The following is a 25,418-nucleotide window of genomic DNA, read 5'->3' on the forward strand; positions in this document are numbered from 1 at the left end:
ACGAGCAGATACTGAAACAGGAATACCAGCCAACGTATGACTAGATAGCAGGTTAGTCAGATCTCATGCGTTTGATATTCATGACATCACATGCTATACCATGCACTCCTTTTGAAATAGCAAACGGGTTTAGTTTAATTTGTTAGCCAGCTCTCATGCTTTTGATATTCATGACATCACATGCTATACCATGCACTCCTTTTGAAATAGCAAACAGGTTGAGTTTAATTGGTTGTTTATCTAGAGATTCAAAAACCAGAAACCTTGGCCAGTTTTCAACTCGTTCGGGAGGTCGATGACTATCATTGGTACTTGGATCATTGTCAAGCTGACGATTTTTTTTGTCAAGGGCGTTCCAAGGTCCTTGTTGGTATGTATAATGTTTCATCATCCCAGCTTCTGGGATGATATACACAAGCAGAAAAAAAATTAAACAAATAATCATTCCACCAGATTGGCCCATGAACCACCCCCTTCTGGGCATACGTCCCAAGGCAAAAGACATACATGTAAATAATACATTTGATAATCAATGAATATTACGTTGCGCCAGGACAAAAACAGATTCAGAAAATGGATACATTCTCATGCTTTTTAAAGGATGGGTGCGGAAACGTCGACGCGGGGAAATAAATGCACTTGTGGGATATTGCTTTTAACTTTTCAATTGGTTTTAGACTATTCTTCACACAAAAACGACCACAGATGGATAAAATATTTGTTTGTTTGTTTGTATGTTAGTTGACGCCGCACTTAGCACTATTCCAGCTATATGACGGCAGTCTGTAAATAATCAAGTCTGGACCATCAAGTGGCTGACATCATGAACATAGATCCACGCAATTTGGACCCGATGACGTGCATCAACCAAGTCAGCGAGCCTGACCATAGAACTGTTTGTTTGTTGTTTAACGCCGCACTCAGCAATATTCCAGCTATATGACGGCGTCATGGCGTCACAATAACCATGCCACAATGCCTTTCTCGTCCTATGATACACATTATCCTTCCTGTGTTCCCTCCAACGCTTTTCTGTCACAAAATTACCAACGAATTTTTAACTGAAGGCCCAAGTCACGAGACGCCATACCTACCCGTAACCTTCGTAAGTGTCCGTCACCTATTCGACCCCTTCCGTTCAGTTCCGTAGAGTCTTGGGCATGAACCTGGTAAAACATATTTAGCAGTGTGGGCTTACTTGTAGCTCTGTCGGGCTCACGTACAAAAATGCTTATTTTTGAGACATGTGACCTACAGCAGAGATCATCCACACGAGAAATGTTCTGAAGGTTCTCCACACGCGATGTAGAACGAGTGAGTGAGTGAGTATGGTTTAACGCCGTTTTAGCAATATTCCAGCAATATCACGGCGGAGGACACCAGAAATGGGCTTCACACATTGTACCCATGTCGGGAATCGAACCCTGGTCTTCGGCGTGACGAGCGAACGCTTTAACCACTAGGCTACCCGGCCGCCCCCACGATGTAGAAAGAAACCTTGAAGGGCTTCCATAGTTTATTTTAGGGTGCCCACTTCATGTTATCTGACGAGGTTGCTATGCTACAAACTTTCACCGCCAGTAATATGTTCGAGTGAAGTAGTGGGGTGATAAAATAAAAAAAACTGCTGATGATATACAGCGCCATAATTTGTTTAAAGGCGTTCCGTACTTCAGATTGACAAGCCACTCAAAACATTGGACTCAACCCATGCGGTTTCTCTCAATATATACTCACCGCCAAAAGAAACTCGAGCCATAGAACTGTTTGTTTGTTTGTTGTTTAACGCTGCACTCAGCAATATTCCAGCTATATGATGGTGGTCTGTAAATAATCGAGTCTGGACCAGACAATCCAGTGATTGATATCATGAACATCGATCCACGCAATTGAGATACGATGACATGCATCAACCAAGTCAGCGAGCCTGACCACCTGATCCCGTTAGTCGCCTTTTACGACAAGCATAGTCACCTTTTACGGCAAGTATGGGTTGCTGAAGACCTATTCTACCCCGGAATCTTCACGGGTCTTCTGATGAAGGAATCACCATCAAGCATGTCCAGCTTGATTGTGTTGATTTTTCGATCACAAGAGATAAATATTTCAAATCATCGTCTCATTTAATTGCAGGTTTTTTAAAAGAAATATACTAAATGTAATATACTACCATACATGTTGGTTAATATATGAAGAATTACTCATATTCAAGTGATATTAGATTGGTTCAATGCACAAACGAACATACTGTTATGTTGTGTGAGCCGAAGTTCATGAATGCATCACATGTGACGTCATAGATCCATGACTCTAATATCTCTTGAATTTGAGTAATTCTTCATATATCAACCAACATGTATGGTAGTCACGTTTCTTTTGTTGGTGAGTATATTTGCTCTTACCGAAGAGTACACGTTTTATGTAGAATGGAGATAAACATACTGTCTTTTCAATGTAGAGTTAGGTTAGGTTACCCGTTGATCTATGAAACAAAATTTAACCAGTCCAATAGTTAGGTTTTAGACCACGAGCCGGAGGTGTCCCGATTTAGGTTTTATACCACGAGCCGGAGGCGTCCCGATTTAGGTTTTAAACCACGAGCCGGAGGCGTCCAGGTTTAGGTTTTATACCACGAGCCGGAGGTGTCCCGATTTAGGTTTTAAACCACGAGCCGGAGGCGTCCAGGTTTAGGTTTTAAACCATGAGCCGGAGGCGTCCCGATTTAGGTTTTAAACCATGAGCCGGAGGCGTCCCGATTTAGGTTTTAAACCACAAGCCGGAGGTGTCCCGATTTAGGTTTTAAACCACGAGCCGGAGGCGTCCCGATTTAGGTTTTAGACCACGAGCCGGAGGCGTCCCGATTTAGGTTTTAAACCACGAGCCGGAGGCGTCCAGGTTTAGGTTTTATACCACAAGCCGGAGGCGTCCCGATTTAGGTTTTAGACCACGAGCCGGAGGCGTCCAGGTTTAGGTTTTATACCACAAGCCGGAGGCGTCCCGATTTAGGTTTTAGACCACGAGCCGGAGGCGTCCCGATTTAGGTTTTAGACCACGAGCCGGAGGCGTCCCGATTTAGGTTTTAAACCACGAGCCGGAGGCATAAAACCCCATGTACCCCTTGTTATTCTGCTACAACTTACAAAGTAGCACAATTTCAAATTTAAAACTTGTTGAGAAAACTTAAAAGAATACTTTATCATTCTACAATACAATGTTAAAATATGGGCCATAAATCACCAGCAATAAAAGTCTGTGGGGACTTACAATACTTCGGTGATGGCAGGCAATTAAGCCATAAATTGAAGTTGACAAATATTCTACGTTTAAAACTGGTATGTATAAACATACTTTGAATGATGTGGTCTCACATATACTCTCAGGGGGAAATAATTTTACGCTACTTCAACCCCTTTCGAGGATACATCCACTAACCATCAAAATAAATTAAACAGTTTAAAAACTAGCAATACTTTGAAAAAATAACTATTTACACAATTCAAAATTTCCCAAAGGTATATTTCTTTTAAAAAAACTATAATTAAATAAGACGATGATTTGAAATATTTATCCCTTGTGATCGAAAAATCAACACAATCAAGCTGGACTGCCATCATATAGCTGGAATATTGCTGAGTGTGGCGTTAAACAACAAACCAACCAACCAACCGTCATCACAAGGGATACAAAACGGAGGATCTTCACCTTTCAACAAGTAATTATGTATATATCGTGAATGGCAAATACGACATAGTCTTAGTATGACCTCTCCAAATCTGGAATGACATCCCAAGTAGGTGTAATGGATAGTTGATTTTATTGCATGTAATTCATTTATACCTACTTGGGTGTCCCACTTCTTCTGCATGAGATATCTGATTATTTTATTATCACTGTATGGGAAAAGGAGTGGTGTCACAGATTCGTTGAGAGCTGATAAGCTAATGTATTCTTAACTGCATATGATATCAGAAACTCAAACAATATGTGTGTATATCATTTGTAAAATACAACTATTTTTTGTGTCATTTACAACATGTACTGAGCTTTCTTATTTCACCCCATGTCCGTGCCTCAGTGAAGTGTTACAGAGTGGTAAAAATGCAGGAATCACTTGAGTTGCTCTTGCAGTAGTCCTGTCAATTTAGCCAAATATAGACCCAACCCACCACAAATTGCAACAGAAACTATCTCAACTGATTTACACTCAGAATTTATCCCTTTACAACATATAAAAAGTCAACCCAAATCGGAGTGGTGGATTTTGCTGGACTTTTTATATGTTGTAAAGGGATAAATTCTGAGTGTAAATCAGTTGAATCGTTTTTGTTGCATTTTGTGGTGGCTTCCTTGCTATTTTCACTTGACTATAGTGTTCCAGAAAAGTAGGTATGTTTGGTATTGTCCCGACAATGGAGTGCTTCTACACTCAGTGATATTCCTGCTGTTCTGTACAAAAAACTCCAGGTTTGACCAAACAGGAGGTTGATATAATGAGTAACATGAAATCAACAAGTCACTGAGCCTGACCACCCAATCCACCAAGTCACTAAGCCTGACCACCCAATCAACCCAGTCACTAAGCCTGACCACCCAATCAACCCATTCACTGAGCCTGACCTCCAAATCCCCCAAGTCACTAAGCCTGACCACCCAATCAACCAAGTCACTAAGCCTGACCACCCAATCCACTAAGTCACTGAGCCTGACCACCCAATCCACCAAGTCACTGAGCCTGACCACCCAATCCACTAAGTCACTGAGCCTGACCACCCAATCCACCAAGTCACTAAGCCTGACCACCCAATCCACTAAGTCACTGAGCCTGACCACCCAATCAACCAAGTCACTTAGCCTGACCACCCAATCAGCCAAGTCACTAAGCCTGACCACCCAATCAACCAAGTCACTAAGCCTGACCACCCAATCAACCAAGTCACTTAGCCTGACCACCCAATCAACCAAGTCACTAAGCCTGACCCCCCAATACACTAAATCACTGAGTCTGACCATCCAATCCACCAAGTCACTAAGCCTGACCTCCAAATCCACCAAGTCACTAAGCCTGACCACCAAATCAACCAAGTCACTTAGCCTGACCTCCCAATCAACCAAGTCACTAAGTCTGACCACTCAATCTACTAGCCGTCTCATACACCAAGCATAAGTTGCTCGGGATCTATTGCCCCAGGAATCCCTACAGATGGCCACGGCTGTCCTAACCTTCAACTCTAGGGCTGTTTTGTAGGAGATCACAAATCCATGGAAACCAACAGACATCTACCCCCAGTAACACTTTTTTTGAAAACTGTTAAAACGAAAAGTCGCACAAACACAAGACGAGACATGATATCAGGTTAATGCTTTTTATTACATGGCAAAAGTCGCGTGCACAGAGACAGATGTGATGTAGCTGATATTGAATGACAGATACAGATCCTTCAACACCATTTTTTATTAAGGTGATGACATTCGTGATGATGCTCCTTCGCTGATTATGTCAATACTCCCTGAGAAAATCCTTCATAAACCTAATTAATCTCCTGTAAGAAATGTTGAGATTTAATAATGACCTGTCAACCTAGTTCATCTCCTGTAAGAAATGTTGAGATCTAATAATGACTTGACAACTGGTCATACACTTGTTTTGGTCATAACTTATTGTGGCCAAGTGAAACAATCTTTAGTTGTTTTGTATCCTGTCACATGCAAACTTCAGTACTGATCCAAACATATCAGCCAAATATAGTTAGAAAGATGTAAAAAAGTTGATTGAGGTCTAAACAGTTGTTCTTAGACTTGTTTTCCCGAGAACAAGGGAGGTTACTCTCATTCAGCTAGAGACAATTACATGTACAATACATATGAAACTTCGATTCAGTACAGACCTAATATATCAGCAAAATATAGTTAGAAAGATGTAAAAGGGTTGATTGAGGTCTAAACAGTTATTTTCTGACACTAGTTTTCCCAAGAACAAGGGAGGTTACTCTCATTCCTCTCCTTCAGACAATTACACACACACCATGACAAACTGCAGGACTGATTATATAACCATTGCAACATATTCAGAAGCAGGGCAAGTCAGACAAGGGCACTGATCTGCCCACTTTAGAACCGAGGGAATGTTTAGAAATTGTTACGAGCATCACAAGATGTGTTTCTTTGAATGAGAACTAGATTTGGTTCATTTTGACAACTGCAGGTTTGGGACTCTGAATGGAAAGGCAAGGATAACGTTTCAAAAAGTCTTTAGGGGTTTCAGTAAAGTGTTGTTCTAATATTTGAAAATATCAAAGTCGTTGATCCAAACTGATTTTCACAGATGTAGAAAAAACCCAGTAGAACTGAAAATTAAAAAAAAAGTCGTCTTAGGTCACAGACTTGTTCATACTTAAAATTTTCATTTTAAGTTTAAATATTCTTTCACTCATCGTAGCCATAGTTACATGTTGATCGGTCAGAAGTCCACCACGCGCAAGTGGAGTAAAGAAACATGGCTTGTTGTCAGCCATCGTTAAATGTCGGATAATTTTCGTAATAATATTTCAAAGTTTTTGGCAACTCTAAAATGTGACATTTTCCATGGGTCAAAAAGGGCCCGTATCCCACCTTGTTCTTTTAGAAGAACACACAATCTGTTACAAAATAAAATAAAATGTTTGGCCAAAACCAGCTGTCTCATGATAAAGGTTTTCTTGCTATTTTCACTTGCAGAGTGACACAATAACTCTCCTAAGTCTCACGACTCGAGCTGATGAGACATCAACTTCTGTTATGTACACAGCTAAAACTTTATACAGGGTAAAACGTAAAATGAAATCATAGACATCTTAAAAATAAAAACAAGACAAGGACTTATAACATGATGCACAAATTCTGATATTTTCCATATCATTTTACAATAAAAAACACAATAATCACCACACATAGTTCAGAAAAAACAAATAGCATGCAAAGTATTTGTCTCCATACTCTCTAGTTGCAGAGATACCTGTCATCAAAAACATTTACTCACAATCCCCCAATTTACAGAAAGTATATTAATATATGACTACACAAACTTATATGCAATATGCTAAAACATCTCACAGCTACAAAATATAAGAAATTCTGACTGTTTTCTCATTATCACACATGCACGTATTAAATTACACCTATTAAAAATAAACAATATATCTGCGTAAAGTTGACCTCTGTGTATAAAACAGGTGACTGTCCAGGAATTGTAGATTCAAGGGAGATCCTCACCGAACTTGCTTCTGTGGGCTGCTTTCTTCATTGGGTATATCACCTGTAACACATGGACAATGAGTGAGTGAGTGAATGGTGTTTATCACTGCAGTCACGTCATCATCATCACCTGTAAATAATCAAGAATGGATCAGACAAACAAGTGATTACTATGAGGAACATCCTACGATGTTGGGGCACAATACCATGCAATCATCGGAGCCTGACCACCCGATCCATTAAATTGCAAGTTTGGCTCAAAAATTAATTTTGAATTTGTTGCAAACATCAATTTTTCAAGATACATTCACTCAATTCCGTACAAAAAAATAATAACATTCGTAGAAAGAATTTAAATGTCTCAAGTGAAAGTGCTGAAATCACACGCTAGGTAATCAGATTACAAAGGAAAACTATTTGGGGGCATGGCCTAAAGCTATCGGTGCAGTGGTGTGTGATTGGCTGAGATGTAGATGTGATTATAGCATCTGTCTACTGTATAATCGGTCTTGTGATGTTTAGCAGCTATATGGATATGTCACGAGATGTTGCTATTCTGTTAATCCTACAAATATACTACAACATACAATGATGAGTAATCGAGTGTGGACCAGACAATCCAGTGATTAATATCATGAGCATTGATCCACGCAATTGGGATTGATGACATGCATCAACCAAGTCCCGTTAGTCGCCTCTTATGAGAAGCATAGTTGCCTTTTATGACAAGCATGGGTTGCTTAAGACCTATTCTACCCCGGATCTTCACAGGTCAATGAGTGCATGAAAGGACCTTGATGTTGACATTGTGCATAAGAAAAAGAACAATTAACTGTATTCCCACAGTTAAGGTGAAATGGGTTTAAATAGAGAATCTCACCTGAGTGTCTTTTGATATCAAATATATCAACATGAGTTGATAAAAGTGGAAAAATTCTGAGGCTTGCTGAGGATTTTTGCCACTTTTATCAACGAGTGTTGATATGTTTGATATCAAAAGACACGAGGGTGAGATTTTATTTATCATCCAACATCATTCTTTCAACTTTTTCAATTTGTAGACAGTAATTAGCAGTGTCTTCAGTGTAAAAAGTACTGCAAACAGCTTCAGTAGCAGAGCCATTAGTGATGTCATTTGATTGTGATGTCATGGTAACCAGTGATGTCACAATGGTCTGCAAAGCATTGTGATGTAATTTCATTGCAGCCATATCTCCTGTGGGAGCCTGTTTTGGATGACAAAATTGTGTTCCCGAATATTTCACTCATATAGTGCCATGCATACATAGCGCCATGCATACAGAGCGTCATGCATGCAGTTTGTGTGTTTCTGCTTGGACTAGTCCAAACTTGTGCCAGTTTAAAAGAGCTAGTCCACTGAGATACCATGCCGCAGTTTCACATGGATAACCTATTTAGAACAATTATACTGACTCCCAGCCGACCAGTCCTTGTGTATTCTGCTTGGACTAGTCCAAACTTGTGCCAGTTTTAAAGAGCTAGTCCACTGAGATACCATGCCGCAGTTTCACATGGATAACCTATTCAGAAACATAATACTGACTCCGAGCTGACCAGTCCTTGTTATATCTAACTGCCGAGTGCCAGACTGGGTAAAATCATCAAGTATCTTCAAAATTGTTTGGTCTGTCGTTGCCAGAGGATCAAAATGGGCACACGTTTGATCCACTATACCACAGAGGCTGCAGACTTTTGATTCACTACACCACAGAGGCTGCAGACGTTTGATCCACTACACCACAGAGGTGGGCAGAGCTTTGATTCACTACACCACAGAGGCGGGCAGAGCTTTGATCCACTACACCACAGAGGTGGGCAGAGCTTTGATCCACTACACCACAGAGGCGGGCAGAGCTTTGATCCACTACACCACAGAGGTGGGCAGAGCTTTGATCCACTACACCACAGAGGCGGGCAGAGCTTTGATCCACTACACCACAGAGGCGGGCAGAGCTTTGATCCACTACACCACAGAGGCGTGCAGACGTTTGATCCACTACACCACAGAGGCGGGCAGACGTTTGATCCACTACACCACAGAGGCGGGCAGACCTTTGATCCACTACACCACAGAGGCGGGCAGATGTTTGATCCACTACACCACAGAGGCGGGCAGACGTTTGATCCACTACACCACAGAGGCGGGCAGACGTTTGATCCACTACACCACAGAGGCGGGCAGACGTTTGATCCACTACACCACAGAGGTGGGCAGAGCTTTGATCCACTACACCACAGAGGCGGGCAGACGTTTGATCCACTACACCACAGAGGTGGGCAGAGCTTTGATCCACTACACCACAGAGGCGGGCAGAGCTTTGATCCACTACACCACAGAGGCGGGCATATTCCCACAGGGGCATTCTGACATCTAATGTAACTCTTTTGCTTCTGTAGATAACATAGTAGTAACATAACTATCCCTGTCCTACATCCACCATTACCTCATGGACCATGCATTCTGTGATTGGAGTGGCCTCCCTTAGTCCCCATATTGCACTGATGCCACTGAAGAGTGATGTATTGGGCAAAACTGTCTCTGTGAGTGGGCTGGCAGGTTTGAGTGAGTGAGTGAGTGAGTGAGTGAGTGAGTGAGTGGGTGTTAGGGTGAGTGAGTGAGTGAGTGAGCGGGTGGTAGGGTGAGTGAGTGAGTCAGTCAGTCAGTGAGTTGCTTAACCAAATTTAATGTCACTGAGAAGTTTAGAATCCCAGCCAATCATTTCTAAAACTACGCTCATGAATCTGTTACGAAAGCAACCCATAAAATCATTCTATCATTATCTGTGAATTTAAGAGAATTCATTATGTTTGGTTGTTTGTTTATTTGTTTGTTTGTTGTTTAACGTCACACTCATCAATATTCCATATATATGATGGCAATCTGTAAATAATCAAGTCTGGACCACACAATCCAGTGATTGACATTATGAGCATCGATCTATGCAATTGAGATTATGATACGATGATATCCATCAAATAGTCATCAAGCCTGACCCCTGATTCCAGTAGCCGCCTCTTATGCATGACAAGCATGGGTTGCTAAGACCTATTCCCAGGATCTTCACAGGACAGAATTCATTATGACAATAATGAATGTATACTATAGAACTCACTTTCAGAGGATTATTGATACACCGAACTATCATTTGCCCAAAACATCCAAAGAACAAACTACAGTAAACTACGGTTATAATGAACTCAAAGGGACCACTAATTTAAGTTTGTTATAACCGTAGTTCGTTATAAGCATTATACACAACAAATAGCTGCGACCCAACAAAATGTTTGTTATATCTGTCATTTTGTTATAAGCGTAGTTCACTGTACAAACAAATGGTTTGGTCTATCTAACAATAAAAAACATATTCAGCCTAAATGAGCATTTTTATGATCACATGTTAAATATTCCTTTACAAAATAGCTCCTTGTCCGTATACTACACACCTGATTGTCGACATAGTGATCGCATCCATAGCACCACACAGACAGATCGGCATAGCTCAGCACCATCAGGTGACCCGCCTCGATTCCGTGAAACAACATGTGCTCGTTAACGAAACGGCTACAAAACACCTGTCAGGTAAAGAAAGGATGTTGATGCAATTTGTTAAATGAAAACCCACAATTTCCTAAAAGAATCTTGAACAAAAAGTTTTAACGGAAATACAAATGGTAGACTTGTCCATTAGAAAGGAACATAAATCAGTCTTGCTTTAAAAAGCTGCAAATATTGTAGAGCATCAGGTATTGCTGATTCGGCAAAGATTTCCACAGTTTCCAGATGAGATGTAAAAGAATTCATCAACTGATGAAATGCCTCACCCCGCAGCTACTGATGATGCAGGTTGTTTCAATGCTGTGGGACGGATCTCACCTGGTGGAGGAACGTAGGTATCATACAGCACTGATCCCCCCCGCGGATGATTTAATCTAGTCATCTACATCATTACCTCAAACATCTTCTGATACTACCAGCTTTAGACTTTGATTGTTGTCCCTCACTTACCTTGTAACACACCAGACACACCCAGTTCTCTGACAGGTCTCCACACACATCACAGGGGCACCTGTGTCCCTCAGACACTTACCTTGTAACACACCAGACACACCCAGTTCTCTGACAGGTCTCCACACACATCACAGGGGCACCTGTGTCCATCACTTACCTTGTAACACACCAGACACACCCAGTTCTCTGACAGGTCTCCAAACACATCACAGGGGCACCTGTGTCCATCACTTACCTTGTAACACACCAGACACACCATGTTCTCTGACAGGTCTCCACACACATCACAGGGGCACCTGTGTCCATCACTTACCTTGTAACACACCAGACACACAGTTCTCTGACAGGTCTCTACACACATCACAGGGGCACCTGTGTCCCTCACTTACCTTGTAACACACCAGACACACCATGTTCTCTGACAGGTCTCTACACACATCACAGGGGCACCTGTGTCCCTCACTTACCTTGTAACACACCAGACACACCCAGTTCTCTGACAGGTCTCCACACACATCACAGGGGTACCTGTGTCCATCACTTACCTTGTAACACACCAGACACACCATGTTCTCTGACAGGTCTCCACACACATCACAGGGGCACCTGTGTCCATCACTTACCTTGTAACACACCAGACACACCCAGTTCTCTGACAGGTCTCCACACACATCACAGGGGCACCTGTGTCCATCACTTACCTTGTAACACACCAGACACACCCAGTTCTCTGTCAGGTCTCCACACATATCACAGGGGCACCTGTGTCCATCACTTACCTTGTAACACACCAGACACACCATGTTCTCTGATAGGTCTCCACACACATCACAGGGGGACCTGTGTCCCTCACTTACCTTGTAACACACCAGACACACCCAGTTCTCTGACAGGTCTCCAAACACATCACAGGGGCACCTGTGTCCATCACTTACCTTGTAACACACCAGACACACCATGTTCTCTGACAGGTCTCTACACACATCACAGGGGCACCTGCATCCATCACTTACCTTGTAACACACCAGACACACAGTTCTCTGACAGGTCTCTACACATATCACAGGGGCACCTGTGTCCATCACTTACCTTGTAACACACCAGACACACCATGTTCTCTGACAGGTCTCTACACACATCACAGGGGGACCTGCATCCATCACTTACCTTGTAACACACCAGACACACCCAGTTCTCTGACAGGTCTCTACACACATCACAGGGGCACCTGTGTCCCTCACTTACCTTGTAACACACCAGACACACCAAGTTCTCTGACAGGTCTCTACACACATCACAGGGGCACCTGCATCCATCACTTACCTTGTAACACACCAGACACACCATGTTCTCTGACAGGTCTCCACACACATCACAGGGGGACCTGTGTCCATCACTTACCTTGTAACACACCAGACACACCCAGTTCTCTGACAGGTCTCCACACACATCGCAGGGTCACCTGTGTCCATCACTTACCTTGTAACACACCAGACACACCCAGTTCTCTGACAGGTCTCCACACACATCACAGGGGCACCCGTGTCCATCACTTACCTTGTAACACACCAGACACACCCAGTTCTCTGACAGGTCTCCACACACATCGCAGGGGCACCTGTGTCCATCACTTACCTTGTAACACACCAGACACACCCAGTTCTCTGACAGGTCTCCACACACATCACAGGAGGCACCTGCATCCCTCACTTACCTTGTAACACACCAGACACACCCAGTTCTCTGACAGGTCTCTACACACATCACAGGGGCACCTGTGTCCATCACTTACCTTGTAACACACCAGACACACCATGTTCTCTGACAGGTCTCCACACACATCACAGGGGCACCTGTGTCCATCACTTACCTTGTAACACACCAGACACACCCAGTTCTCTGACAGGTCTCCACACACATCACAGGGGTCACCTGTGTCCAGGCCCCGAGCTGGTAGGGGCTGCACGGTCTCCAGGTGGGGACACCACGTCAGTGGCTGAACTGCATACATCTTCTCAAAGTTCTGGAAAATGTCAAATATCAACCTGTAATTAACATGGCCTCCTCAGGTAACACTTGATGGAGAAACAAGATATGACTAACAGAAGCAATCCACAATCGCCGCCACAAGCCATCAATCAACAGAGATCAAGGCTATTTCATCCCATCTGCCTACTATGAACTCATCAAGCAATAATCACTTATCCTGTTTTATTGGCGTTATGTACCAATGGCTCCCACCTATGTGTTCTCTGTCCATCGTGTTGTGACAGTATTATCCCCTTGTTGTCAACACCTATCAATGTTATCCCACTCATATATGCAATTGTTGTTGCTGTCAATTCTCTACTGTTATTCCTCCACCAGCATTTCGTGAAGGCTACTTCCTGCACCTCATGCAGGTGCTTCTATGTGAGTGAGTGAGTTTTTGATTTTACGCCGCTTTTAGCAATATTCCAGCAACATCATGGCAGGGGACACCAGAAATGGGCTTCACACATTGTACCCATGTCGGGAATCGAACCCGGGTCTTCGGCATGACAAACGAACACTTTAACCACTAGGCTACCCGACCGCCCCTGCTTCCATGTACAATGTTATCAATGGGAATGTTTTAAGGTGATCGGCACACTTTGTTTATTCCAGGAATCAGGTCTGGACCAGACAAGCAGGAGGTACTGGAGACCTTGTCTGACCTGGATCCACCACAATGAGTGAAGACAAGCAGGAGGTACTGGAGACCTTGTCTGACCTGGATCCACCACAATGAGTGAAGACAAGCAGGAGGTACTGGAGACCTCGTCTGACCTGGATCCACCACAATGAGTGAAGACAAGCAGGAGGTACTGGAGACCTCGTCTGACCTGGATCCACCACAATGAGTGAAGACAAGCAGGAGGTACTGGAGACCTCGTCTGACCTGGATCCACCACAATGAGTGAAGACAAGCAGGAGGTACTGGAGACCTTGTCTGACCTGGATCCACCACAATGAGTGAAGACAAGCAGGAGGTACTGGAGACCTCGTCTGACCTGGATCCACCACAATGAGTGAAGACAAGCAGGAGGTACTGGAGACCTTGTCTGACCTGGATCCACCACAAAGAGTGAAGACAAGCAGGAGGTACTGGAGACCTTGCCTGACCTGGATCCACCCCAATGAGTGAAGACAAGCAGGAGGTACTGGAGACCTTGTCTGACCTGGATCCACCACAATGAGTGAAGACAAGCAGGAGATACTGGAGACCTTGTCTGACCTGGATCCATCACAATGAGTGAAGACAAGCAGGAGGTACTGGAGACCTTGTCTGACCTGGATCCACCACAATGAGTGAAGACAAGCAGGAGGTACTGGAGACCTTGTCTGACCTGGATCCATCACAATGAGTGAAGACAAGCAGGAGGTACTGGAGACCTCGTCTGACCTGGATCCACCACAATGAGTGAAGACAAGCAGGAGGTACTGGAGACCTTGTCTGACCTGGATCCACCACAATGAGTGAAGACAAGCAGGAGGTACTGGAGACCTTGTCTGACCTGGATCCACCACAATGAGTGAAGACAAGCAGGAGGTACTGGAGACCTTGTCTGACCTGGATCCACCACAATGAGTGAAGACAACTGGAGTTACCTCTACATCAACATATTTTCAAATGTTCCCCCTTGGGGACTCTGTGTTAGAAGAGGTCCCCAGTCACAAGAGGCGACTAAATAGCTTGGATTATAGCTCACAATATTGACCACTGGATGGTCTGGTTCAGACTTGATTATTTATAGATGTGATCACTATATTGCCAGTAGAATACCGTATTCGACGTAATAAGCGCCCAGGGTGCTCTCAAAATCAGAGGTGAGGTGAAATGGGGTTTAACGTCGCGTCCAAGATTATTGCACTTATATAGCGACGTGCATGCACGTGTGTGTGTTTGTGTAGCTGCTTGTACTAGTCCGGACTGATGCTGATTTATAGTGCTAGCTCACTGAGATACCATGGCGCAGTTTAACATGAATACCCCACTCAGACACAGTATACTGACTCCGAGCCGACCAGTCCTTGTTTTAGCCCCTTAATGCCGAGCGCCAGACTGGGTAACACCAAGTACCATCTTTGAACGTCCTTTGGTATGATGCGGTTGGGGATCGAACCCCAGACCTTCCGCTCTCCGGGTGGACGCTCTACCACTAGACCACAGAGCGGTCCCTCAAAATTAGAAATAGGGGGCTCTTATTAGTATATTATTTTGGGGAAAAAACAGAGTTGAAAGATAAATTTCGTGGTTTATGCTGACAGCCTGAAGTGTTTTTGTACGACAGATATATTTTTCAGGAAATTTAATTGCCCATCATTAAGGGTGCATATAACACATGAGTAGGTATTATACGAGAATAAATAAGTCTTGTATACATTGATCAATCGGAAGGGGTGTTAATTGGGATTGTTCACTCACCAATATATTAGCAAATGTCGCCGTGGGCGCTTATTAGAGTGGAGCGCTTATAACGATGAATACGGTACCTGGATATACACACCACCCCAAACCACACCTTACACACACCACAAACCTTACACACACCACACCGCACTGCACCCCACCCCACGCCACCCCACCCCACCACATCACACCACACCACACCACACCACATCACATCACAACATACACACCGCACCGAACCACACCACAGACTTCCAGATTCTGTTTGTTGAAAATCTGGCAGGTAGGTGGAAAAGTAAAAAATATATGAAATGAACTTTCAGATTATTTTCCTCCATGTCAGTGCTAACTTCATAATAATTGACGTGTGATGAGTAGCGGTCGAAAAACACAACATATAATAACATTAAACTTCCCCACAAAAATACTTAAAAATGTTCCCACCCAACTACACCTAAGGACCACAGACTGATAATGTCTTTCTTCACCTGCCATGTAAACAGTTTAAATACCACCATGTGCTCCAGGCTGCTTCGCCACAGACAATATCCTTGATGGGGGAGTAACTTGTAAATTCCGCCTCCTGGTATTCTTACACTGAAACCATCCCCTCTGTCAACAGTGCTTTATGAGGGAGTGTTCATCACCATAAACAGTCTGGTCTCTAAATTCTTGACTCATTTTTTGCCACACTGCTACGCTAGATTCGGCGGGAGACTGTGCTCAGCTGGGTCAGGTTGTAAAAGCAGGAGTTTGTAGTTACTCAGGGAGTGTTCATTACCACAAACAGTCTGGTCATTAATAATTGTTTCATAATTCCACACAGCTTTTCTGTATTCGTTTGTTTGTTTGATTTTGTTTGTTTGTTGTTTAACGCCGCACTCAGCAATATTCCAGCTATATGACGGCGGTCTGTAAATAATCGAGTCTGGACCAGACAATCCAGTGATTGACATCATGAGCATCAATCCACACAATTGGGATCGATGACATGCATCAACCAAGTCAGCGAGCCTGACCACCCGATCCCATTAGTCGCCTTTTACGACAAGCATAGTCGCCTTTTACTGCAGGCATGGGTTGCTGAAGACCTATTCTACCCCGGATCTTCATGGGTCTTTTCTGTATTCAGGGAGAATGTGCTCAATTGGCTCAGCCTGTAAGGGTGGAGTCTGCAGTGAGTGAGTGAGTGAGTGAGTGAGTGAGTGAGTGAGTGAGTGAGTATGACTTTACGTCACTTTCACCAATATTCCAACCATACCATGGAAGTGTAGGCCAGCTTCACACAATTTATCAATGAGAAGATTCAAACCCTAATCTTCACTGTCATTAACCAACACATCAACCACTTGGCTACCTCAATCCAATGTGTTTGAGTGAGTGTACAGATATATAGTCTAATGTTTGTAGAGTGATCATGATTCTTTTAGCAATATTCCAGCAATATCGCGGGGGACAGCAGAAATGGGCTTCACATATTGTACCCATGTGGGCAATCAAACCCGGGACTTCGGCGTGACAAGTGAACACTTAAACCATGAAATGAGAGTTACCAAGAAAGTCACAGACGTTAAGTCATCCTACTTTAGTTGAGTTGTTAAAAGCATAATCAGAAAGTCCACTTTTCCATTCTCTTCTATGACATTAAAACATATGCTTCTAAATCAGCAGTTACACTACATTTTTACAGCGTTACACTGATTGAGGAAACACGTGACAGTGTCAAATAAGATGCAAAACCACAAAAGATCACGACGCCTTTTCCTAGATAAAAAATAAGATTGGTCTGGCTGTTCCTATTGTGGCAGCCATATCCAACTTTTGTCTAAATTGATAATGATTGTTTCAACCCACACCTAACTTATTGATTTAGGCTGGAAACTCTCTCCCAAATGCCGTGTCTCTGAGCCCAGGAAGGACTGAGAAGTCAAAACTTAATCGTAACTTTACAACCACTGCAGAGGTCCTAAGATGGCGGTAACTTTGTGAAGCCACCACCACCTGTCCAGTGTCCACACAGGAGGGCTGGGACGAGTCCTCCCCGGGTACTTGACCCCTTATCACCCGACCCTACCCGGGCACCTGCTCTAGGTCTCAAGAGTTGGGTACAACATGTCGGTAACTTTGTGAAGCACCACCACCTGTCCAGTGTCCACACAGGAGGGCTGGGACGAGTCCAAATTTACTCCCCGGGTACTTGACCCCTTACTACCCGACCCTACCCGGGCACCAGCTGTAGGTCTCAAGAGTTGGGCACAACATGTCCAATTGGGAATTGTGTTACTGAAGCCCTGGCAAAAAGTGTTTAGGTACACATACAAAACGATCTTGTTATGCATACACTGCATTTGACCGAAACCTTATCGTTATTTAAACATATATAAGTCAGAATGAATGCATGCATAGTCAGAAAGAAATGTGAACATTAGTGACTTGTAGTGTAACCATGGAGTTATAGATCATGTGACTAACCACAGGTCTGGGTAGTCCTGTGGTACCCAGGCCCTACTCAGTACCCACCCAACCTGAGTACCCAGGTACCCAAGATACCTGTCCCAGCACTAATAAATAGACCCTCGAACAACCTACATTCTGCATCAAATATGAACACAAAATGTGAGACCAATGACGCACTAAATATTCAGCTAATTCGCAGGTTATCAAACTTGTATTTACTGAGGGACTATCCTAAACTAATCTTCCAATGTTTCAAAATTATATGGAAACAGAAATGTATTGCGTATAAAAGATGATGAACAATTGCACCAGTTGAGCTAAAAATCAAAAACAGAAAATAACAATAACAATTTATAAGTAAAGTGTAGCACTAAGTTTGACTGTCCAGTACAACAACAGAGCTCCAGATAAGCTGCGTATCTGCGTAAAATACGCATCAGAAATGCAGAAATACGCAGAAAATAAAATCCAAGCGTATCAAATACGCAACGAACAATACAGATACGCTACAAAAATAAAACTTGTGCATATCATCAAAATATTGTGAAGCAACCCTGCATATTCGATTAGCAAATCAGTAACTTATTTTGAAATTATAAACGGGCTTTCCGTCAACCTTGCCAAACTCCACGATGACAGTTACATCATGATCATTTGCCATCACAATTTCTTGTGGAAGTATCATGGTATTGTTTAGTCCTATAAAGCTCTCGAACTCATACAACACCAGTTTGCAGGGACTAGATGAATAGTGTTTTTAAATATTTAACTTAAATTCCAAAATGTGTAAAAACTAGTGGGTAACAGAAATTTGAATACCCAGATAGAATTACTGATACCCAATGATTGTAAAATGCATAGGTAAAATACCTACAACACCAAAAGCTTATCTGGAGCTCTGCAACAAGAACAAACAGGATTTGTTTAAACATGGAAGTTAAAGGGAACCTGTTCAGTGTAGGAGAGTAAGTAAGTTGGTTTTATTCCTTGAACAGTTATTCCTTCATATCCTGGCAAGTCATTGGAAAGTACTGGTCGTAGACATTTAACCTATATAAGAAGGGATGGATGCTGACAGATCATCATCAGTTATAACCTTGGCTACATCCTGCTTGGCAGCAAAGGGACGTAACTCTGCACAGTAAGATGTTCTAAAAGTAACAAGTAACTTTTTCATTAAGAAATAAAGTCAAGATCTCAGCAGAACCAGCAGCGGCATTAGAAACAACATCATCCTTAAAGACGAGCAAATGATCAATTAACACAACATCAGCAACCATCCTGTTAGGCCATTGTGTGGGGAGGACCCCCTCCCTGGGACACATCTTCTGACGGGTGTTTATCCTTAAGTCTGTATGTAGGGAGGGTGGAGAGAGTAACAGTTCCACATAACAGAAGTCTGGCCAAGCCAAACGGCAGTACTTCCACCACTCTGAAGTCTGGCCATACCCTTGAATATGTGTTGCAGGCTGATCTAACATTCATGAACATAGCAACGCTCATAGAAGGGTCAAATGTTTATAGTGAGAACAAGAAAAGAATGTACCTGACTCCCAAATAGTGAACTTGGCGTGTCATGGAAGAGTACTGCACTCTATCGTGGCAGCAAGTGCAGATACATGTAGCATCATACAATATATAGTGCAGATAGTCTCATACAATAGATAGTGCAGACAGAATGACATAACGGATAGTGCAGACAGCATGACATAACGGATAGTGCAGACAGCATGACACAATGGATAGTGCTGACAGCATGACATAACAGATAGTGCAGAGAACATGACACAACGGATAGTGCAGACAGCATGACACAACAGATAGTGCAGACAGCATGACACAACAGATAGTGCAGACAGCATGACACAACGGATAGTGCAGACAGCACTTTTCTGTTTTCAGAAAGTAGCATACTCAGTGAAAATAGAATGTAAGATCCTGGCACATCTAGGGGAAACAACTCTTCACAATTATCTGTGGTGTCTGGTAATAATATACTCGTAAAGTGTTAACAAACAGAATGTTAGATCATCAGAATTTCTCTATATTTGATAATTGAAATAAAATCCTATACATGCAATCCTAGAAACAGCATTGTTGCATGCTGAAGTAGAGGTTCCATTCTACAACGCACAGAATAACAAGAAAGTTCGAAAAACCTGAACATAACAGGTAGTGCAGAGAGCATGACAACGGATAGTGCAGACTGCATGACACAACGGATAGTGCAGACTGCATGACACAACGGATAGTGCAGACAGCATGACACAACGGATAGTGCAGACAGCATGACAACAGATAGTGCAGACAGCATGAAACAACGGATACTGCTGACTGCATGACATAACGGATAGTGCAGACAGTATCGTATAGTGTGACAAACTCATATGATACACTTGATACAGTGAACTTGGTGTGTCATGGAAGAGTACTTGTAAATCATGATGCAGTGATCAGATATGAAGAAGGAGGCCACTAGCAGGGACTACTTTCACAAGCTCCATACATCAATGTGATTTCTATAAACCTACTGCCCTACATTCATTGGCTTCCTTGATGTATGTGATCGGTCATGTCATCCCACATTGTCACAAATCACTGGGCGGTTTACTCAGTGAGTGTATTCCTACATTCCATCTAAAAGCTAGTTTGGTAAACGAAAATACAACTAAATCTTCAATTATCTAAAAATGACATAATATGATAAAGCAATTATTACCCTTATGTCTTCTTATTGTAAATATCAAATAGAAGGAGACAAATATGCATTGACCTTGCTAAAGGATAGCATTATAAAATTTGTATTGCTAACATGTTAACAGGAAGAAAACACACGGCTCTGTCATTGACTACTTTTGGCTACAGTACTACAGCTGGGTTTGGGTGGGTTTAATATACTTGTGACCGGAGTGGTTTTACATACTACTACATACTCTCTGACCCCACTGTTGTTTAGGTAATGGTTTTAAATGTACAGCCGGGTTTGGTAGACTGGCAGTGTTTGGGTGGGTTTAATATACTCTCTGACCCGACTGTTGTTTAGGTAATGGTTGTAAATGTACAGCCTGGTTTGGTAGACTGGCAGTGTTTGGGTGGGTTTAATATACTCTCTGACCCGACTGTTGTTTGGTTTTAAATGTACAGCCTGGTTTGGTAGACAGGCAGTGTTTGGTTGGGTTTAATATACTCTCTGACCTTAATGTTGTTTGGTTGTAAATGTACAGCCAGGTTTGGTAGACAGGCAGTGTTTGGGTGGGTTTAATATACTCTCTGACCTTACTGTTGTTTGGTTGTAAATGTACAGCCTGGTTTGGTAGACTGGCAGTGTTTGGGTGGGTTGAATATACTCTCTGACCCGACTGTTGTTTAGGTAATGGTTGTAAATGTACAGCCAGGTTTGGTAGACAGGCAGTGTTTGGGTGGGTTTAATATACTCTCTGACCTTACTGTTGTTTGGTTGTAAATGTACAGCCTGGTTTGGTAGACTGGCAGTGTTTGGGTGGGTTTAATATACTCTCTGACCTTACTGTTGTTTGGTTGTAAATGTACAGCCTGGTTTGGTAGACAGGCAGTGTTTGGTTGGGTTTAATATACTCTCTGACCTTACTGTTGTTTGGTTGTAAATGTACAGCCTGGTTTGGTAGACTGGCAGTGTTTGGGTGGGTTTAATATACTCTCTGACCTTACTGTTGTTTGGTTGTAAATGTACAGCCTGGTTTGGTAGACAGGCAGTGTTTGGGTGGGTTTAATATACTCTCTGACCTTACTGTTGTTTGGTTGTAAATGTACAGCCTGGTTTGGTAGACTGGCAGTGTTTGGGTGGGTTTAATATACTCTCTGACCTTACTGTTGTTTGGTTGTAAATGTACAGCCTGGTTTGGTAGACAGGCAGTGTTTGGTTGGGTTTAATATACTCTCTGACCTTACTGTTGTTTGGTTGTAAATGTACAGCCTGGTTTGGTAGACTGGCAGTGTTTGGGTGGGTTTAATATACTCTCTGACCTTACTGTTGTTTGGTTGTAAATGTACAGCCTGGTTTGGTAGACAGGCAGTGTTTGGGTGGGTTGAATATACTCTCTGACCCGACTGTTGTTTAGGTAATGGTTTTAAATGTACAGCCAGGTTTGGTAGACTGGCAGTGTTTGGATGGGTTCAATATACTATCATGGAACTGTTCTGGGTGAACAATACCTTCCAAATGACGTGCTGGTTTTCTTGGGGAATTAGTCAGCAAAGAGCCAGAGTCACAGGGGACTAATCACAATTTATTTACATGAACAATTAACAATGAGCAAGTTACTTAGATAATAACTGAGGGTGCCACAGAGAGTCGGTACACACTCTGGGCTGTGGGAGAGAGGTCTGCTTGGTAAGAGAGTCAAACCCCTTCTCTTTTTTCTCTCAATCTCTCTCTCTCTCTCTCTGGACCAAGGCTTATATAGCCAAGGTCACCTGACATTTAGTAAGTAATAAATATAAATGTAAACAGTAAATCATCAGTGACATACTTGCACATCCTGTTCAGGATGGCAGATGTACACAAAACTGGGGATTAACAATTAGGATTAGCATCTTATAAATAACAGCAATTACATGTTTCAAGGCATATAGATGTCATGGCTCCAGGGTAATGAGCCTTTGCAATCAAATGTTCTTCAGACAATGGGTGTCGTAAATCAGTCACCATGACAACTTCCCTCCGTTACGTGAAGCTTGGACCCCAAGCTAATATGAGTCCAAATTGATATGTGTGAGTTTTTTTCACCAACGAAAACAACCATGCAAATGTGAACAAAATCAGTTACATGAAATCCTTATGCAACAAATATATCTATGCAATGGCGGTATGAAAGTGATCATCTAGCCAATTTGAATTAGTGCCAGTTTGAAAACTAACCAAGTGATCTTTGTAATGTGCAATTTCACTACAAGGTAATTACTGCTTTGCACAGATTCAATAAATATATCACTGAAGGTTCTTTGAATTCAGGAGTCTGGCTTGGCGGTGCAACTCAGTACCGAATAATGATAATGAGTAATGTCATAAAAAGTACAAATTAAACATCTCAGCAAATATTTCGCATAAAGAAATTTGACACCAGGAGTCTAGCTTTACCGCGTGACTCAAACGGTACTTGTGGGTACTATTGCCCTTTTAAGTACAATGGGTGCTCTTCCCGTGTCTTTGACGGAGCTTGCCCAGATATTGTGGGTGCGATGCCCAAGAAAAAAAATCCTTAATTCCGACATCAAAACTCTGAAATGCTGAATACTGCTGTGCTGTTAATTACTTAATACTGACATACAATAAACATATGTGTGGGGGTGGCTGACTCAAGAATATCCCTAATCTGAATTCAAAGTCCTAGACAATACTTATAGAATAACCCACGAGGTACGAGTGATTACGGAAAATATGTCACGAGTGAAATTAATGTTTTAAGTTCCGAGCTTTAGCGAGGAACTTAAAAGATTAATTTCACGAGTGACATATTTTCCGTAATCACTCGTACCTCGTGGGTTATTCTATTTATTACCCATATTCATATTAAAGACATGTTTCAAGAAAAAAACAATGAACTGTCGCCGATCAAGAATCAGCTGTTTTGTATCAATCCGCGTGTGAAAAAACACTGTCCACTCACTCCAGCCGCATTACTCAATCAACAACGTCTTGCTACGCGTAAAAATATAGTTCTGTTAACAAAACTTGAAAGATCACATTATTGCAGTTATATTTCTGTCTGAGTTATACAGCGTACACTATCTACCATTGATAAAAGAAGACAATTTTCAAAAAAGGTTCAACAGGCTTTTTAATCAAGGCTTGTTTTGACAAGACCTCTCATTGACAAGACAATAGCCGTCGTGCATCACCATGGACATGAATTTCACATTGAGAAGAGAAAACACAGAAAACCTGTCAATTTTTTCATGTGTCATTCGGTAAAAATGCAAAAACCTGTATCAACAACATAGAAGGAATGTACAGAAGTCATGTTTGATTGAGAAAAGTTACGACAAGTAGGTAAACTTTGAAAAATACGATTGCTGTCAGTGTCGGAAAGAATGACCCGACTTGACCAAGATATGAGACAGCCGAAACCAGGAATGACAAGAGAACCGGCGTTACAGTTTAATCCGGACAACAAGTTTAATGAACATCGTTTGTGATTTGAGACAAGTGTGACTGATGGGAAACATGTGCATGTGGGATTTTAGGAGGACTTGTCTGAGTCAAACGCGCTTGTGGAGTGGACACAGTCAGATAAAGGGAGTTTGTTGATATTTTGATGTGATTCATAATATGGTCGAATACCTGTTGATAGACTAACACGGTATCTGGAGACTTGGTGACAAGCTGTCCGCATTCACGGAGTTCATTTAGTTCAATGTCGGACACAGGATCACCTCGCTGGGGTAAGTTTTCTTTTCCTTGTATTTTTAATTATTTTTGTTTTGATTTCAAAACCTATTTGAGTTCAGCAAAGTGCATCAGGTGTTGGTAATCTTGTCGCTAAGGTAGCACTCGGTGCTACCCTTGATCTCCTTCAAAGTGGGCATTTCGAATTCTGAACCGTCTGATGTGCATGCCGAAATGATAAATTTGCAAAGAATAATGTTTAGTTGCACCTTTCCTGTGTCATTAACCCTCATAGTCTTATGGTGCCCGGACGTCAGTCAGCCTGCATACCGCTCAGCGCCGTACTGTGCTGACGTCGCGGTTACAAAAATGTATACATTGTATAAAAGAGTGTCGCGTTCTTATTTCTTCACACAATGTTACAAACTTAAATTCTACGAAATGGCGTATGTTTATAATCTCTTTCGGAAAGTCTAACTGTTATTGCAAAAGGAATTTGTTTTTATTCTTATGCCACCATTGAAAGTGTGAGTAGTCTTATTTTTCGTGTTTTTCTTACCAGTATAAATTTGAACTAAGTTCATGTCAACTTGTCAAATTTAGTCTTTTTCATTGTGTTTTCCTTTTCATTGGCAGTTATCGATGTCATCATCGTTCACAAAGGCAAACCTGTCTATACAAAGTCCGGTTTTGGGGATTCGTGTGGTCGAAAGATTCGCCAAACAGCAAGTCCTCTAACACAGATGCAAATCCGGACTTGGTGGTGTTGAGTTTTAGCGCACTAGAAACAGTTTCTGGCAACATCACAATCTGAAACTTGGAACTTCAATCTAGCCATATGCAGTTTAAATGTGTTCAGAGGTTGAATTATGCGAATAACTCTTCCTGTCAGATCTCCGTCTACT

The 25,418-nt window shown here is 42.3% G+C and overlaps 1 protein-coding gene across 4 annotated transcripts in view; it reads right to left on the bottom strand.

Annotated features, from left to right (window-relative positions):
• Positions 1 to 5,349: 5,349 nt before the first annotated feature.
• Positions 5,350 to 25,418, bottom strand: part of LOC124152934 (histone deacetylase 6-like) — a 341,819-nt gene continuing 321,750 nt past the window's right edge. For all 4 annotated transcript variants that reach the window (XM_048397096.1, XM_048397095.1, XM_048397097.1 and 1 more), the window contains 3 exons: positions 13,131 to 13,283; positions 10,696 to 10,824; positions 5,350 to 7,291 (listed from right to left, as the gene is read on the bottom strand). In XM_048397096.1, coding sequence (XP_048253053.1) covers positions 7,232 to 7,291; positions 10,696 to 10,824; positions 13,131 to 13,283 — 342 coding nt within the window. In that variant the 3' untranslated portion in view covers positions 5,350 to 7,231. The remainder of the gene's footprint in view (positions 7,292 to 10,695; positions 10,825 to 13,130; positions 13,284 to 25,418) is intronic.

This window comes from Haliotis rufescens, unplaced genomic scaffold (genome assembly GCF_023055435.1).
Source record: "Haliotis rufescens isolate VD_foot unplaced genomic scaffold, xgHalRufe1.0.p SCAF_16, whole genome shotgun sequence".
NCBI classification, from domain to species: domain Eukaryota; kingdom Metazoa; phylum Mollusca; class Gastropoda; order Lepetellida; family Haliotidae; genus Haliotis; species Haliotis rufescens.